Source organism: Triticum dicoccoides, unplaced genomic scaffold (genome assembly GCF_002162155.2).
Source record: "Triticum dicoccoides isolate Atlit2015 ecotype Zavitan unplaced genomic scaffold, WEW_v2.0 scaffold14361-6, whole genome shotgun sequence".
In the NCBI taxonomy this organism is placed as follows: Eukaryota; Viridiplantae; Streptophyta; class Magnoliopsida; order Poales; family Poaceae; genus Triticum; species Triticum dicoccoides.
Window position 1 is genome coordinate 1 of NW_021202002.1, and position 12,864 is coordinate 12,864.

General features: G+C 49.3%; 4 protein-coding genes and 2 non-coding genes across 7 annotated transcripts; all 6 read left to right on the top strand.

The window, feature by feature from the left end:
• Positions 1-1,155: 1,155 nt before the first annotated feature.
• Positions 1,156-3,646, top strand: LOC119343851 (cold-regulated 413 inner membrane protein 1, chloroplastic-like). The gene is made up of 6 exons (XM_037614598.1): positions 1,156-1,427; positions 1,524-1,670; positions 2,731-2,826; positions 2,972-3,036; positions 3,145-3,214; positions 3,356-3,646. The coding sequence occupies exons 1-6, from the start codon at positions 1,303-1,305 to the stop codon at positions 3,519-3,521; spliced, it is 669 nt and encodes a 222-aa protein (XP_037470495.1). The 5' UTR covers positions 1,156-1,302; the 3' UTR covers positions 3,522-3,646.
• A 166-nt stretch (positions 3,647-3,812) lies between these two features.
• On the top strand, positions 3,813-4,979 carry LOC119343853 (cold-regulated 413 inner membrane protein 1, chloroplastic-like). 2 transcript variants are annotated; one of them, XM_037614600.1, is made up of 5 exons: positions 3,813-3,929; positions 4,042-4,106; positions 4,215-4,284; positions 4,390-4,655; positions 4,736-4,979. In XM_037614600.1, the coding sequence occupies exons 1-4, from the start codon at positions 3,880-3,882 to the stop codon at positions 4,553-4,555; spliced, it is 351 nt and encodes a 116-aa protein (XP_037470497.1). In that variant the 5' UTR covers positions 3,813-3,879; the 3' UTR covers positions 4,556-4,655; positions 4,736-4,979. The 2 variants fall into 2 exon arrangements, with proteins under 2 accessions (XP_037470497.1, XP_037470498.1); XM_037614601.1 differs by having other exon boundaries at positions 4,390-4,650.
• A 1,093-nt stretch (positions 4,980-6,072) lies between these two features.
• LOC119343852 lies at positions 6,073-9,456 on the top strand. Its single transcript, XM_037614599.1, has 7 exons — positions 6,073-6,289; positions 7,395-7,543; positions 7,733-7,795; positions 7,933-7,980; positions 8,076-8,135; positions 8,838-8,895; positions 8,988-9,456. Exons 2-7 carry the CDS (start codon positions 7,421-7,423, stop codon positions 9,077-9,079), a joined length of 444 nt encoding a protein of 147 aa, XP_037470496.1. The 5' UTR covers positions 6,073-6,289; positions 7,395-7,420; the 3' UTR covers positions 9,080-9,456.
• Positions 9,457-9,928: 472 nt separating this feature from the next.
• LOC119343850 (eukaryotic translation initiation factor 3 subunit D-like) lies at positions 9,929-12,006 on the top strand. The gene has a single exon (XM_037614597.1). The coding sequence runs from the start codon at positions 10,008-10,010 to the stop codon at positions 11,772-11,774; it is 1,767 nt and encodes a 588-aa protein (XP_037470494.1). The 5' UTR covers positions 9,929-10,007; the 3' UTR covers positions 11,775-12,006.
• A 229-nt stretch (positions 12,007-12,235) lies between these two features.
• LOC119343855 lies at positions 12,236-12,323 on the top strand. Its single transcript, XR_005166304.1, has one exon. It is a non-coding gene; the product is annotated as a small nucleolar RNA snoR118 (small nucleolar RNA).
• Positions 12,324-12,764: 441 nt separating this feature from the next.
• On the top strand, positions 12,765-12,859 carry LOC119343854. The gene has a single exon (XR_005166303.1). It is a non-coding gene; the product is annotated as a small nucleolar RNA Z43 (small nucleolar RNA).
• The last annotated feature ends 5 nt before the right edge of the window (positions 12,860-12,864 follow it).

A 12,864-nucleotide genomic window follows, 5' to 3' on the forward strand; every position in this document is an offset into this window, starting at 1 on the left:
CGGTGCCGCCACCCCCTCCAGCATCCCCTCCCCTTGCCACCACCTAAGGACGCCCGGCAAGCCGCAGCGGCCCCGATGAAGGTGGCGGCGAGGTCCCTCGTCACTTCGTTCCCCTCGCGAAGGACCACGGACTCCGGGGCGGCGGCCCCGGTCGGCGAGGCGGCGCGGCCTCTACGACAGGCAGCGTGCGCGGGATGTGGCGGCCGGCCTCCTCAGTTGCTCGGGCGGCGCGGAGCCGGTTGGGGGTGGTCGTGGCGCGGATTTCTTCCGATCCAGATCTGAAGGTCGGGCTGTTTTCTCCTCCTCTGCTCACTCCTCCCCTTCGGTTGTCCGCTCTGCAGCTTTGGCTGCCAGTTCCGGTGCCGGCGGTGTGCTGGTGGCACAGTCTGAGTCCGGGGGAAACCCTTGGTAGGCTCTCCAACCACGGTGGTGATGGCGCGTGTGCGCATCGCCTTTCTCCTTCAAGGCACCGCTGAGGACTCTCCTATCCATCCCCGTCCCAGAACCCGGATGAAAACCCAAAACTCGTCTCGGGTTGGGCGGTGGCGGTGCCCTGCGCGTCGTTCCCTCCTTAGAGGCGCCGCCTTGGGTCGTCTGGTTCTCCGGGTGAGTGGCGCTGAGGTAGGAGAGCGCCCGTCGGCTGCGAGTCCAAGCAGAGGCTTCTCCAAGCTTCGCCCTTGGGTCTTTGCAGCTGGTTTCTTCGACAATCCCCCCAACGGCTTTCCTTCTGTTCTCGATGCCCGGGCGGGTGGCAGTGCAGCTAGTGGTGTGAGGCTACGGCGTGGTGAGAACCGTGAGCCTTCCTTTTAAAAAAAAAGTACACATCTACTTACTACAGGATTACTACTACTAGCACTTATCGTGGACGCGTCCCCTCGTCCTGTCCTGTGACCGTCACCGCGAAACGAAATCTGCCCCCCGCCCCCGGCCCGTCTGCGTCCGTCCGTGCCGCTGCCGACCACCTCCCCCTCCCCTGGCGGTGCGTTCACCGGCAGGCATGCAGCGCAGGAGCCGAGGCCCAAGCCGTGGGCGCGGTCGCCGCACGGCAAGTCGGCACCCGCCCCCACGCCCGCCAAGCCAGCGTGAGGCCCGCGTCCACCGAGGCCCCGCCACGTGGCCGCCCGCCCACACCGCGAGCTCATCTGATCTGATTGATGTGCCCCCTCACGCACGCGCTCCCTCCCCTCATCACTCCAGTACACAGTGCTACGGTTCGACAGACTTCCAGAGACGGACACCATCATCCACCGGCGAGGCTTCCACCTCCGACGAACCCGCCCCGCCCGCTCGGGGCCCGACACCATGTCCATCTCGCTGCGCCTCGCCATCCCCACCGCGGCGCCCTGCCCCGTGCCGCCGCGGACGGCCCGGCCCGCCGGGAATGCGGCCTGCTCCCCCGCCCCCGCCGCGCGGACGGCCGCGCTCAGGTCAGGGCTTCGCGCCCACCCGCTCCCCTTCCGTCCGTGTGACTCGCTTACCCACCGCGCCGGCGGGTGATCTAACATCTACGTACGTCTATGCAGGGGATGCGCCGCTCTGCCGATGAGGCCGCTGCCCCTGGGCGCGGGCGCGGCGCGGCCGTGCCGGGGCCGGGGGAGCGGCATCGTGTGCAACGCGTCGGCGTACCTCAGCCCGCCCACGACGCAGTGGGTCTCCGTCGCGGCCGCCGCGTGAGTGCCTCGCCCCCTAGTCCCCTACCCTCCTCGCTACCCAACCATAAAGCGCCTTTCTCCGGCGCGATTTGCTCGTGCAGAAGAAACGCATGCGCCTTTCCGTGCTCCGAATCTGTTCGTGCTTTTGCCCGCGAGGCGGCGAGTTACACGCGCGGGTGTTGGTTTTCTGCTGATGCTGGTGGGTGGGTGGTAACTGGTGCCGGATTGTGAGATGCGCGACGATCCCTGTCACACAGATTCCGCAATCCGTTGATGGTTACTCCTTCAGAGCCCACAGGACATTACAACAACTGTTGCATAGAGTTGGTTTCGTGATCAAAACGCATCGTGTGATTTCACAGCTCTAGGAGACAGGAGCAACATTAACACACTTTACAAGAACTAATGATGCCAGATTTTTCAGTCTGTTTACACCTGAACATAACACCGCGTGTTTAATAAACTAGACACATAGTTTACTTGCAGCACCATATGGTGTGACGACGAAGGATGCCAGATTTTCAGTCTGCTTGCACTTTGTATCACAGGGCAATGCATGGTTTTTCGTATTAAAAGTTTGAATGCCGTATAACTCGAATGCAGAAATTGACCCAAGGTATCAATTCCAGTCACGTTAACATCATCAGTCTGTTCGACATAACTTACAGGGGTTTCGGTCCGGTTGGTGACTTGCTTAGCTTGCCGCAGAACCGTAGTATATCTACTTTATGCTTCCGATGTATCGTAAGTAGAGTACTAGCGTGTTCATGTTGCGATGATAACTGTCAACGCCAAGGTGGTAATCTTGCTTCAGAACTTGAATGAGTTACTGGGGCTGTTCTGGCCATGACTCCAAATTGTAATTGTTTTCTTGAGGACGGGCAATCTTGTATGACTGAAAGTGATACATTCTTCGAAAACTCAGCTCCTACTATTCACCTTGTAGATTTTTTATTCTGCAACATATTTGGTTTTGTCATAAAATGATTAGATTATTCTGAAGAAGTACAAAGTGTAGCCCCCGCTCCTCAACGATTATTATTTGAGCATTTATTTATTACTCTTTTGCCTCTTGCAGAGTGCTATTGCTTGCTAAAGGCACTGGCATACACAAATCTTTCCTCGTGCCATTGTTTGTTCTGCAAGCACCTACCGCCGTGATCTCATGGATCAAGTAAGATTCTGCCATTTGGCCCAAAGAATTATCTGATGATACCTTTTCCCCTTTCCTTGCTATAGCTACTGGATGTTTATTCTTTTTGAGGCAAGAGCACTTACTTTTGGCCTACTCATCCTGTGGTGTCTACTCCTAATTTTAGGAGTGAATATGGGCTGTGGACTGCTTTTCTTGCGCTTGTGGTGCGTTTGTTCTTACCCTTTCCAGGTAGAGTGACAAGGAAGATCTATACGTCCTGCTTAAAATCAAGTATGATATTTGATGAGACATGGAACAGATATATGTTACTTATGCATGTGCGTCTGTCTATTGCAGGTGAGCTAGAGCTTCCGCTGTCAACGATGCTGGCAGTCAGCGTTGCCCCTTACCAGGTGATGAATGTGAGGTATGAAACATTCTCGCCATTTGGAAAGACATTAGCTGTACTGTTTGCCTACTGCTGCATATGTTAGGTTCTTAGCTTTTCAGTTTATGTCCTGGTTGCTACTTTTTCCTCATTCTCTCCGGTCCTACTTCCTATCTACAGGGGAACTCAAGGTGGCGCGATAGTGTCGTTGGCACTAGCCGCGTACCTCGCCTTTCAGCACTTCACCAGGACCGGAGGAATAGGAAAAGCCTTCGATCAGGGATCGATAGTTGCAACCATGGCCATCATCTGTATCGCAGTTATCAATGTGATCCTGCTGTTCTGAGTTGCCAAGAGCCTCTTCAGAGTGCAGATATAAATAAAAAAGAAACCTTGTAGCGCATCATCCTGTCAGATTTTGTAGCTTGTTTTATCATAATAAGAATGACCTCTGAGTTGTGACATGACTGATGGTATATATCTCCATGTGCGGTATTGTTTGCGCAGTAGTTGTGTCTTGTGTGATACAGTGTTAGTGTTCAGTTATTCCTGATGGCCAGTTTCTCTCCTCCTTTGTCGATCCTCTTGCTCATCTTGGCATCAAAACTTTGGTATCAACGGAGCGCAGCAGTTTATTTGTTACTCTTGCTTTTTGCAGTGTGCTATTGGTTGCTAAAGAGACAGGCATACACAAATCTTGGCTCATGCCATGGTTTGCACAGCAAGCACCTAGCAGTGTAATCCCATGGATCAAGTAAGACGCTGCTATTTGGTGCAAAGAGCTATCTGATACATTTCCCCTTTGTTTCACATAAGAATACTCTCTTTTGGCCTGCTTATACTATGGTATCAATTCCTAATGTTAGGAGAGAATATGGACTGTGGACAGCTTTTCTTGCGATTTTGGTGCGCTTGTTCTTACCCACTCCAGGTAGGGTGACAAGGAGGGTTCAAACATCAGGCTAACATTGATTGGATAATCGGTAAAACATACAACTGGGGTATGTTACTTACGGCGCATGCTTTATGCCTATGGCAGGTGAGCTGGAGCTTCCACTCTCAACAATGTGGCTTATCATCATTGCTCCTTACCAGGTGATGAGTCTGAGGTATGAAACATTCTCCCTATTTTGGCTATACTGTGCTGCTACTACTATATCTGTTAGGGTATTGGTTTTTGCTCATTCGCTCGGATTCCTACCTGCCATGCACAGGGGAACTCAAGCTGGCAGGATACTATCTTTGGGGGTAGCCGTGTATCTTGCCTTTCAGTACTTCACCAGGAACAGAGGGTTGGGTAGAGCCTTCCGTCCGGGGTCGATAGTCGCGACCCTCGCCGTCATCTGCATCACAGTTACCAACGTGATCCTGCTGTTCTGAGTTGCAAAGAGTTCACCCCTTGTTGTAGGCCTGACTGTCGAGGGGAAGAGGAGGAGCTACTCCAGAGTGCAATCTACTGATATATGCATCTTCATGTACGGTATGCTTTGCAGTGGTTGTGTATAGTGTTCATTTATCCCTGATCCCCTTTGTTGACCCTCTTGTTTTTCTTTGCACCAGACTGAGTCGCACAGATAGAGGCGGGGCTTTAATTTTAGATTTTCTCTGTTCGATAACAATTTCACAGCCATCTCTTATATTTTGATGACAGTTTTTGTCGACACGGGGTACAATCAAACTCAAAAAAGAGCAGGAAAAGAATCTTTGGAATTGAGGAGCCCCTTGATATAAGAATGTACTCCCTATTGGGTATACTTAGGCATATAATTTTCTCCTAAGTCAAAATTTTCAAAGGTTGACCAAATTTATGGAAGAGTATATAAGAATGTGGTGCATAATCCTTGTATGGCCTAACATCTTGTCTGAAGTGAAAATTTTCATGGTTTCAGCAAATCTATTGAAAAAAAAATTAACATTTATAAATATTGTATATCCTATGAGAATGCATTTCATGATGTATTTGATGACATTGATTATGTATTGTTGATGTTGACGTTTTTCTATAATTTTGGTCAAACTTTAAAGGGTTTGACCTGAGACAAAAATGCATATGCCTTTGTAAACCAAAAAGGAGAGAGTAATTAAAATCTATACTACGGATGTCCCGTGCGAGTGTAGTTCCACTTCTTTAATATAAATAAAGATATTGACAATGGAAGATGAGTTATTTGATTACTCATCATATCGTCGGAATAATGCTACTTGATATTCCAATTCCTCATCATATCGTCGAGATCGATTTGACGTATTTTACGCTCTATGATATGAGCCGTAGTTCGATGAAAAGGTGCGGAAACAATAAAAGAGACGATGGAGCTTGGTAAAATTCATCATCTTAAAGTTGGAAATTTCAAATTCCGGAAACAAAGAATCTACCCTGTGTTCCTCAAATATGCAGAGACGGCTTTTGAATCGATTTGGAAAATCGATCGTTGTTTTGCGCTTCATCAGATCCAAAAAGCGCCCGAATTCGAAATAAAAAGAGAAGTTTCCTGAAAGAGTTCTTTTGAAGGATCTTTTTTTGCAGAATGCTCCCTCAGCTTGCATAGTTTCCTCTTTTCCATTCCACTTGTGGCAAAAAAAAAGGTGAAATCAGATTGAGTTATCATCTTAAAATTGAAATTTTCAAATTCCAGAAAAAGAGAATCTACCCCCGTGTTCCTCAAATACGCAACGACGGCTTTTGAATCGACCGTCGTTTTGCGCTTCATCGGGTCCAAAAAGCGTCCAAAATCAGAAAAGAAAAAAGGAAGTTTCTCAAAGAGTTCTTTTGAAGTAAATTTTTTTTTGCAGAATGCCCCCTTTCACATTTTTCCTCTTTTTCATTCCATCCGTGGCAAAAAAGAAAAAAAAGTGGAATCAGATTCAGTTACCACTCATAGACCGCGGCTCGCCTCCCCTCCGCTCCACCGTCCCTTGCATTTCTTCGCCGATTCCTCCTCGTCGCCCTCCCCTCCCCTGGCGACCTACCAGCGCCGCCCAGCCACCGCCGTGCCCTAGCACAGCCTCGCCGCCGGCGGCCTCGCTCCCCATACCCCTCCCTCCCCCCGCCTCCCACGCGTATCCGTCGCCTCCTCCGCCTCCCGCATCGCCGCGACCCCGTCCGATCCCGAGGTACGAGCTCCAGCGATTCGCCAGACCCTCGCCGCCGCCCACGAATCTCGGGCGCGCCGCCTAGATCCGCCCCCGGTAGGCCTCAGACGAGCGGCGGTAGCTCTAGCTGCGTGCCTCGCCTTCTTCCAGCGCCTCGTCGGGAACGGGCGGAATTTTGGGGCACCATAAATTCCCTTGACCGGCCGTATTTCAGTAGAGTTTCGGCCCAGAGCTTGATTGATTCGTCACGTATGTGCTTGACGAGCTTGTCCGACGGAGTAGCTCATAGGTTGGCCGGAGAGAGGGAGATCATTCGTGTATGCAGTATCTCTGTTCTCTGCACTGGGTTGTCTCGCAGGTCATATATCAGACGCAAACGATTGCAGATCTTGTCACGGTATCATTTAGCGCTCTTGAAATGTTGATTTACGATACATAGAGAGGTTAACTCGTAGGTGCTGTACTTTTTTTACTCGTTGGCTTTAAGTACTTCTATTGAAGTCCTGGGGTATACTTATGTACTCCTACATTTGTTGGGCTCAGGCTGACTGCCTTCATGCAGTCCTGTCAAGGACAATAAGCCTTGTTCAAAATGCTGCCATTGCCACTTTTGCAGTTATTGCTTGCCCCACTCGCCGTACCTGACCGAGCAACAACCTTGGTTCAAGATGGCATACCGGTGTTAGGTTCGACGCTAGGACTTAGAACCGCTTCTGCAAGACCTGTTAAACAACTGGACCAGTGTTAGTTGGCGTCTGGTTCTCTTCTCCAAAATAGAGATACCCCAGGATGGGTTGCACAGTTTTATTTACCTCTCCATTTTTTCCAAAGTAAATTTTGCGTATGTCTTATTACATTGACTTGCCAGTACTTATTTATGTAAGCATCTTCTTTGTACTGCTACATTATGGTTGAAATTTTGTGTATGTCTTATTACATTGACTTCCCAGTACTTGTTTATGTAAGCATCTTCTTTGTACTGCTACATTATGGTTGAAAATGTCAATATATTTCCTAGAATACGTTTCATATTTATTCCCAATTTGTGTATGCCCTTGTGCTTTATGGCTGCTAATTTGTATGGCATCGGGATAAATTATCTGATAAGAAATCTATCTCCTTGTAGCTTGTTTGAGCATCCGTTCATACAATATGTCGGAGAAGCCATCTGATGAGACGACTGGTCAGGTGAGGCCTGAAGGAGATGTTTCTGATGTGAAAGTGGAAACTGCCGACCAGAATAAAGGAAATGAGATGCCATCAGCACAGCAGGAGGTATCATCTTTTGTTAACGATTGTAATGCTTAACCTTGTGTGCTTGCATGTTTCCATCTGTACGATTTTACTAATTTACTTTCTACTGTAAAACTGTCAAAAATATATTCTTATCTAATTTACTTTCTACTGTAAAACTGTCAAAAATATATTCCATAAGCACAATCCGACTTTACTGAGTATTTGCAGGAAGCAGTAATCAAGAAAAAGTATGGAGGGGTACTGCCCAAAAAGTCACCACTCATATCCAAGGTATCATTGCCTTAAATATATTACTACCTATTAGATGCATATATACACTTTATGTCATCTATGTATAAAGCAGTCAGGGAAGTTTGATCAATTTTAGCTCCATATCCATTAGTTTCACCCGTGTTAAAATGTATCAGGACCATGAGCGAGCTTACTTTGATTCTGCTGATTGGGCTCTGGGAAAGGTATTGTACTGTTCTTTTCGAAAGCTAAATGGATTTTGAGGAAGCAATGCAACTCCTACGCGATCTTGCTCACCTGATCGTTTGGTTTCCTGCAGCAAGGAGGACATCCTCAAAAGCCTAAAGGCCCGCTTGAAGCACTTCGACCGAAATTACAGGTGCTAAAACTGACACTCATTGTTTGCAAGAATGTGCTTACCTTGTATTATACCACTGTTGATACTGTATCTGTTTGACATTATCTGCTAGCTCTTTCATTAGTGTATTTGCTGGTCTTTCTATGTTAACCCAATAGATACATATCCATTTTTTGTTCTAGTATTTAAAATGAACTCAGTTCAAGGTTCCTGCCCCCTAGTTCTGTTACTCCCTCCGTTACTAAATATAAGTCTTTTTAGAGATTCCACTACAAACTACATACAGATGTATATAGACATATTTTAGAGTGTAGATTCACTCATTTTGCTCCGTATGTAGTCCATAGTGGAATCTCTAAAAAGACTTATATTTAGGAACGGGGGGAGTAGTAATTCTTTGCTTGTGGAGCTGATTTTTGCTATCAGACGTGCTACACTACTACTGTTGATACTTTCTCCGTTTGGCACCAGCTGCTAGCTGTTCCATTTGCGCATTTGGGGGTCTTTCTAGCAATCCAATAGATCACATATCCAGTTTTTTGGCCCAGTATTTAAACTGGATTCAGTGTCAATTACATGTTTTGTTACCTCATTCTTGTTAATAAGTCTTTGCTTGTGGAGCTGATATCCTTTTGCTGTCAGATGTGGTAATAATTATGAAATTAACTTGCATGCTACACTGAATTTATTTGGTCGCTTACATCTTCCTCGATCTTCCTGCAGCCTACCCAGCAGCAAGCCCGTTCACGACGATTCCTTCATGCATCTACTGACAGCGACGGTACTTCATATTTACAAGATAGCAAGCAAGCAATCCAGTACATTTATCTTGCCATCCTCACAAGCATCGCTTTGCCATCTTTGCCATTGCAGAGGGTGCCAACTCGCCTACGGAGGCTACGACCCCGAACCAGGAGTTCACCGAGGAGGCCAAGGCAGCCGAGAACAAGGAATCCACCGAGTAGCTCCCATGTCCTTTTTTGAACGGAACTCTGCCATTTGCTATGCCCATGCCGTCTCGTTGCTCTAGTAATAAGAACTGTGGGCGCCCTGTAACCGCTCGCTGAATTTTGAACTGAAGTGTCGCAGACATGCCGTTATCCACCGCGCTATGCCATTCCATGGCTGTTGATGCCTGTAACAGTTCGGTATGGGATCGGGAACATTATGATGCCGCACCGAGTGTCGTCCGGGTCGGACAGAATAAAAGCATGAGCCTGAAACTTGTACTAGTACTGTGTTGAATGTCGAACCGGCTGCTGCCTGCTGTCTGAACTCCCCCGCTGTAAGGCTTACCGTTTGAATTCTGTGGAATTTCATGAAGGAATCGTGCAATTCTGTTTGGTGTGTTGGTGTATGGTGTCTGGGAACCCTAGCGGTTTCGCTTGAAATCGCCGAATTCCAAACGTGTTCATGACATGATTTCCAAACACGGTTCGAACTTATGACAAGATTACTGAAGAACGTTTACCTCAAATCTGTTTTTTTTTTCTGTTTGGTTTGAAAAGAACATAGCCCAACGTTGAGAGATTTGTTTCTTTTTTTATTAATAAAAAGCAGAGATCTGATAGATTATTAAAAAAAACTGAGATCTGAGAGAAGAATATTGAGTCGAGAGATATCTGATCGATGATATTTTTTCATGCGTAGAAATATTCCACTTATTTAACGGGCCGGGATCGGACGCTGACACGTGAGTCCAAGGAGCACACGCTGACCTGTGGGCCATAGGCCCGCTAGAGGCCCTTGGAAGTATCAGAAAATAAATATTCGCTTACCCAAACCCTAAAGCCCCCTCGTCCCGTCCTCCTCCATCGCGTCGCACCCAACCCTAACCCATCCCACCCTCGCGCCGCCGCCACCGGATCCATCCGCACCGCCGCCGCCGCGACCATGGGCTTCGACGTGGGCGTCGTCCCCTTCAACCCCGACGGCTGGGGCCCTCCCGACGCGCCGGGCGCGGCGCCGCTGCTGGGCGGGGCCGTCGCCACGGCCTCCATCCCCTTCGCGCCCTTCTCCCGCTCCGACAAGCTGGGCCGCATCGCCGACTGGACGCGCAACCCGGGCCACCCGGGTGCGCACGGCCACCACGCGGCCGCGGCCTCCCGCGACTCGGTCTTCGACTTCTCCTCGGCCGACGACTCGCTCGCCGCCGCCGCCGAGGACTCGTCCTTCAGCCTCGTGGACGCCAAGCCGCCGCCCAAGCACCCGCGCTTCGGCCCCAAGTGGCGCTTCAACCAGCGCCCCCAGCTCCCCCAGCGCCGCGACGAGGAGGTCGAGGCCAAGCGCCGCGAGGCCGAGAAGGAGCGCGCCCGCCGCGAGCGCCACTACCAGAACCACCGCTCCCACCACCACCAGGGCTTCCGCGGCAACCAGCAGAACACCGCCAAGCCCTCGGTCGACATCCAGCCCGACTGGACCATCCTCGAGCAGATCCCCTTCGCCAACTTCACCAAGCTCTCCTTCGCCGTCAACGACCAGCCCGAGGACCTCCTCGTCTGCGGCGCCGTCGACTCGTACGACCGCACCTACGACCGCGTCAACCCCAAGACGGCCCGCCGCCTCGAGCGCTTCAAGAACCGCCAGTTCTTCAAGATCACCACCACCGACGACCCCATCATCCGCCGCCTCGCCGAGGAGGACAAGGCCACCGTCTTCGCCACCGACGCCATCCTCGCCGCCCTCATGTGCACGCCCCGCAGCATCCTCTCCTGGGACATTGTCGTGCAGCGCGTCGGCAACAAGCTCTTCTTCGACAAGCGCGAGGGCTCCCAGCTCGATCTGCTCACTGTCAACGAGACTGCGCAGGAGCAGCTCCCTGAGAACAAGGATGACATCAATTCCGCGCCGGCTCTTGCTGTCGAGGCCACCTACATCAACCAGAACTTCTCGCAGCAGGTGCTGGTACGTGATGGCGAGAAGGTTACCTTTGATGAGCCTAACCCGTTTGCCTCTGAGAATGAGGAGGCGGCGCCTGTTTGCTACCGTTATCGCCGCTGGAAGCTGGACGACGACATTAGCATCATTGCTCGCTGTGAAGTCCATGCTGCTGGTGTTGATCCGAGTGGTGCTCGCCAGTTCCTCACTCTTAATGCACTCAATGAGTTTGATCCTAAGATTACTGGTGTTGACTGGAAGCAGAAGCTCGAGTCCCAGCGTGGAGCTGTGCTTGCTACAGAGCTCAAGAACAATGCCAACAAGCTTGCTCGCTGGACTGCCCAGGCTTTACTTTCTGGCGCTGACATGATGAAGCTGGGTTATGTGTCACGTGTGCACCCCCGCGACCACTTCAACCACTCCATACTCACTGTGATGGGCTACAAGCCAAGGGATTTTGCTACCCAGATCAATCTCAACACTGCAAACATGTGGGGAATTGTCAAGTCGATTGTGGACATATGCATGAAATTTGAAGAGGGCAAGTATGTGCTTGTGAAAGATCCTGCGAAGCCACAGATGAGGATCTATCAGGTTCCTAATGATGCATTTGAGAACGATTATGTTGAAGAGCCACTTCCAGAGGAGGAGCAGATTCGTCCGGCTACAGATGATGTCGATGCTACTGCACAGGAGATGGATGCCGCTGCCGAGGCAGAGGCTAGTAAAGCAACTACTCAGGGTGGTGATGGTGAGAAGAGTGCAGATGTGGCTGCTGCTTGAAGGGTATAATGGGCCATCTTGCTTTATCTAGATAATGTGTCTTTTCTGTTTTATGATCTGTTTTTGTGGATTAAAGAGTTGAACTGCCTTGTCTTGATACAGTGGTCTTATTTTGGTCCATGAGAAAACTTGTTACTCTTAAATTTCTAAGCTTAGATGTGCTAAGCTTAGCACCTGCTGTTTTGGATTAATGATATTGATTCTATGTGGTTGATCTGCTATGTATGTTTTAGCCATTGTGTATGCACATCTGTTTTTTAAGTCTTGCTATGCTTCCATGCTGTCTTTCTGCAATTCTGAAGCCAAAATTGAACAGCTTTTGAGTGTCTAATTGAAGTGTCTTGCATTCTTTAGTGTGTTAATTTTTTGGACAGCACATGATCCAAAAACAATTTGAGGGCTACAGATTCCATCTCAACTCTTCCCTTTGTTTTTACTCAGTTATTGTTTGGTCGTTTGGTATGGATGAAGATATGCACTGGGCTCCGAGCAGCAGACATTGCTGTTTTCTGACGGAGGTGCATTTGCCTAGAAAGCATTGTCTCATTGCACTTCAGAACCATTTGTTGATCTATTAAAGCATGAGCATCGGGGCTGCATTGTACCTAGGGCCTGGGTTTGTTGTACCATCGCCTTGCTTTGCAGATTCGGCTGTAGTCAAACCACCAAGGAAGGAAATCTGGTCGGCCTGCCCATGTTAATGGGCAACCCGCTTACCAACCTTCTTACATCTCTCATCACCTTTTTTTTCCCAGAGATTCTGCAAGCTTGTAGGGGAGGGTGATCAGTGCTACCTTAATGTCTTCTTCTATGCAATTTTCAAGTTCTGGACATTGTGGTTTGTTTGAGACTACCTCATTCCAGCGTATAAAGCATGCTTGCTTTCACTAGAAACTGCAGGATTTTGTGTCTGGAGCAAGCTGCAATTCTGTGTGCTTGTTGTCAACCTGTCTTTTTGGTTGTTCTTGGGGGATTTTGCATCGGGTTTTAGGATGGCTACTATTGATATTTTGTCTCGTTCGTCGTAACTGGCATCTTCTTGCCCTGCCGACCATCTGTTATATCACCACCCATATTCGGAGTCCTCTCT

Excerpts from the sequence above, each read along its gene's own strand:
- LOC119343853 (XM_037614600.1), top strand. The coding sequence starts at position 3,880 with ATGCCATGGTTTGCACAGCAAGCACCTAGCAGTGTAATCCCATGGATC. Across the intron at positions 3,930-4,041 it reads AGTGTAATCCCATGGATCAA|GAGAGAATATGGACTGTGGA; the intron begins GTAAGACGCTGC and ends TCCTAATGTTAG. Across the intron at positions 4,285-4,389 it reads TACCAGGTGATGAGTCTGAG|GGGAACTCAAGCTGGCAGGA; the intron begins GTATGAAACATT and ends TGCCATGCACAG.
- LOC119343850 (XM_037614597.1), top strand. The coding sequence starts at position 10,008 with ATGGGCTTCGACGTGGGCGTCGTCCCCTTCAACCCCGACGGCTGGGGC.
- LOC119343851 (XM_037614598.1), top strand. The coding sequence starts at position 1,303 with ATGTCCATCTCGCTGCGCCTCGCCATCCCCACCGCGGCGCCCTGCCCC. Across the intron at positions 2,827-2,971 it reads GCCGTGATCTCATGGATCAA|GAGTGAATATGGGCTGTGGA; the intron begins GTAAGATTCTGC and ends TCCTAATTTTAG. Across the intron at positions 3,037-3,144 it reads TTTGTTCTTACCCTTTCCAG|GTGAGCTAGAGCTTCCGCTG; the intron begins GTAGAGTGACAA and ends TGTCTATTGCAG.
- LOC119343852 (XM_037614599.1), top strand. The coding sequence starts at position 7,421 with ATGTCGGAGAAGCCATCTGATGAGACGACTGGTCAGGTGAGGCCTGAA. Across the intron at positions 7,981-8,075 it reads CTGATTGGGCTCTGGGAAAG|CAAGGAGGACATCCTCAAAA; the intron begins GTATTGTACTGT and ends GGTTTCCTGCAG. Across the intron at positions 8,896-8,987 it reads TGCATCTACTGACAGCGACG|AGGGTGCCAACTCGCCTACG; the intron begins GTACTTCATATT and ends TTGCCATTGCAG.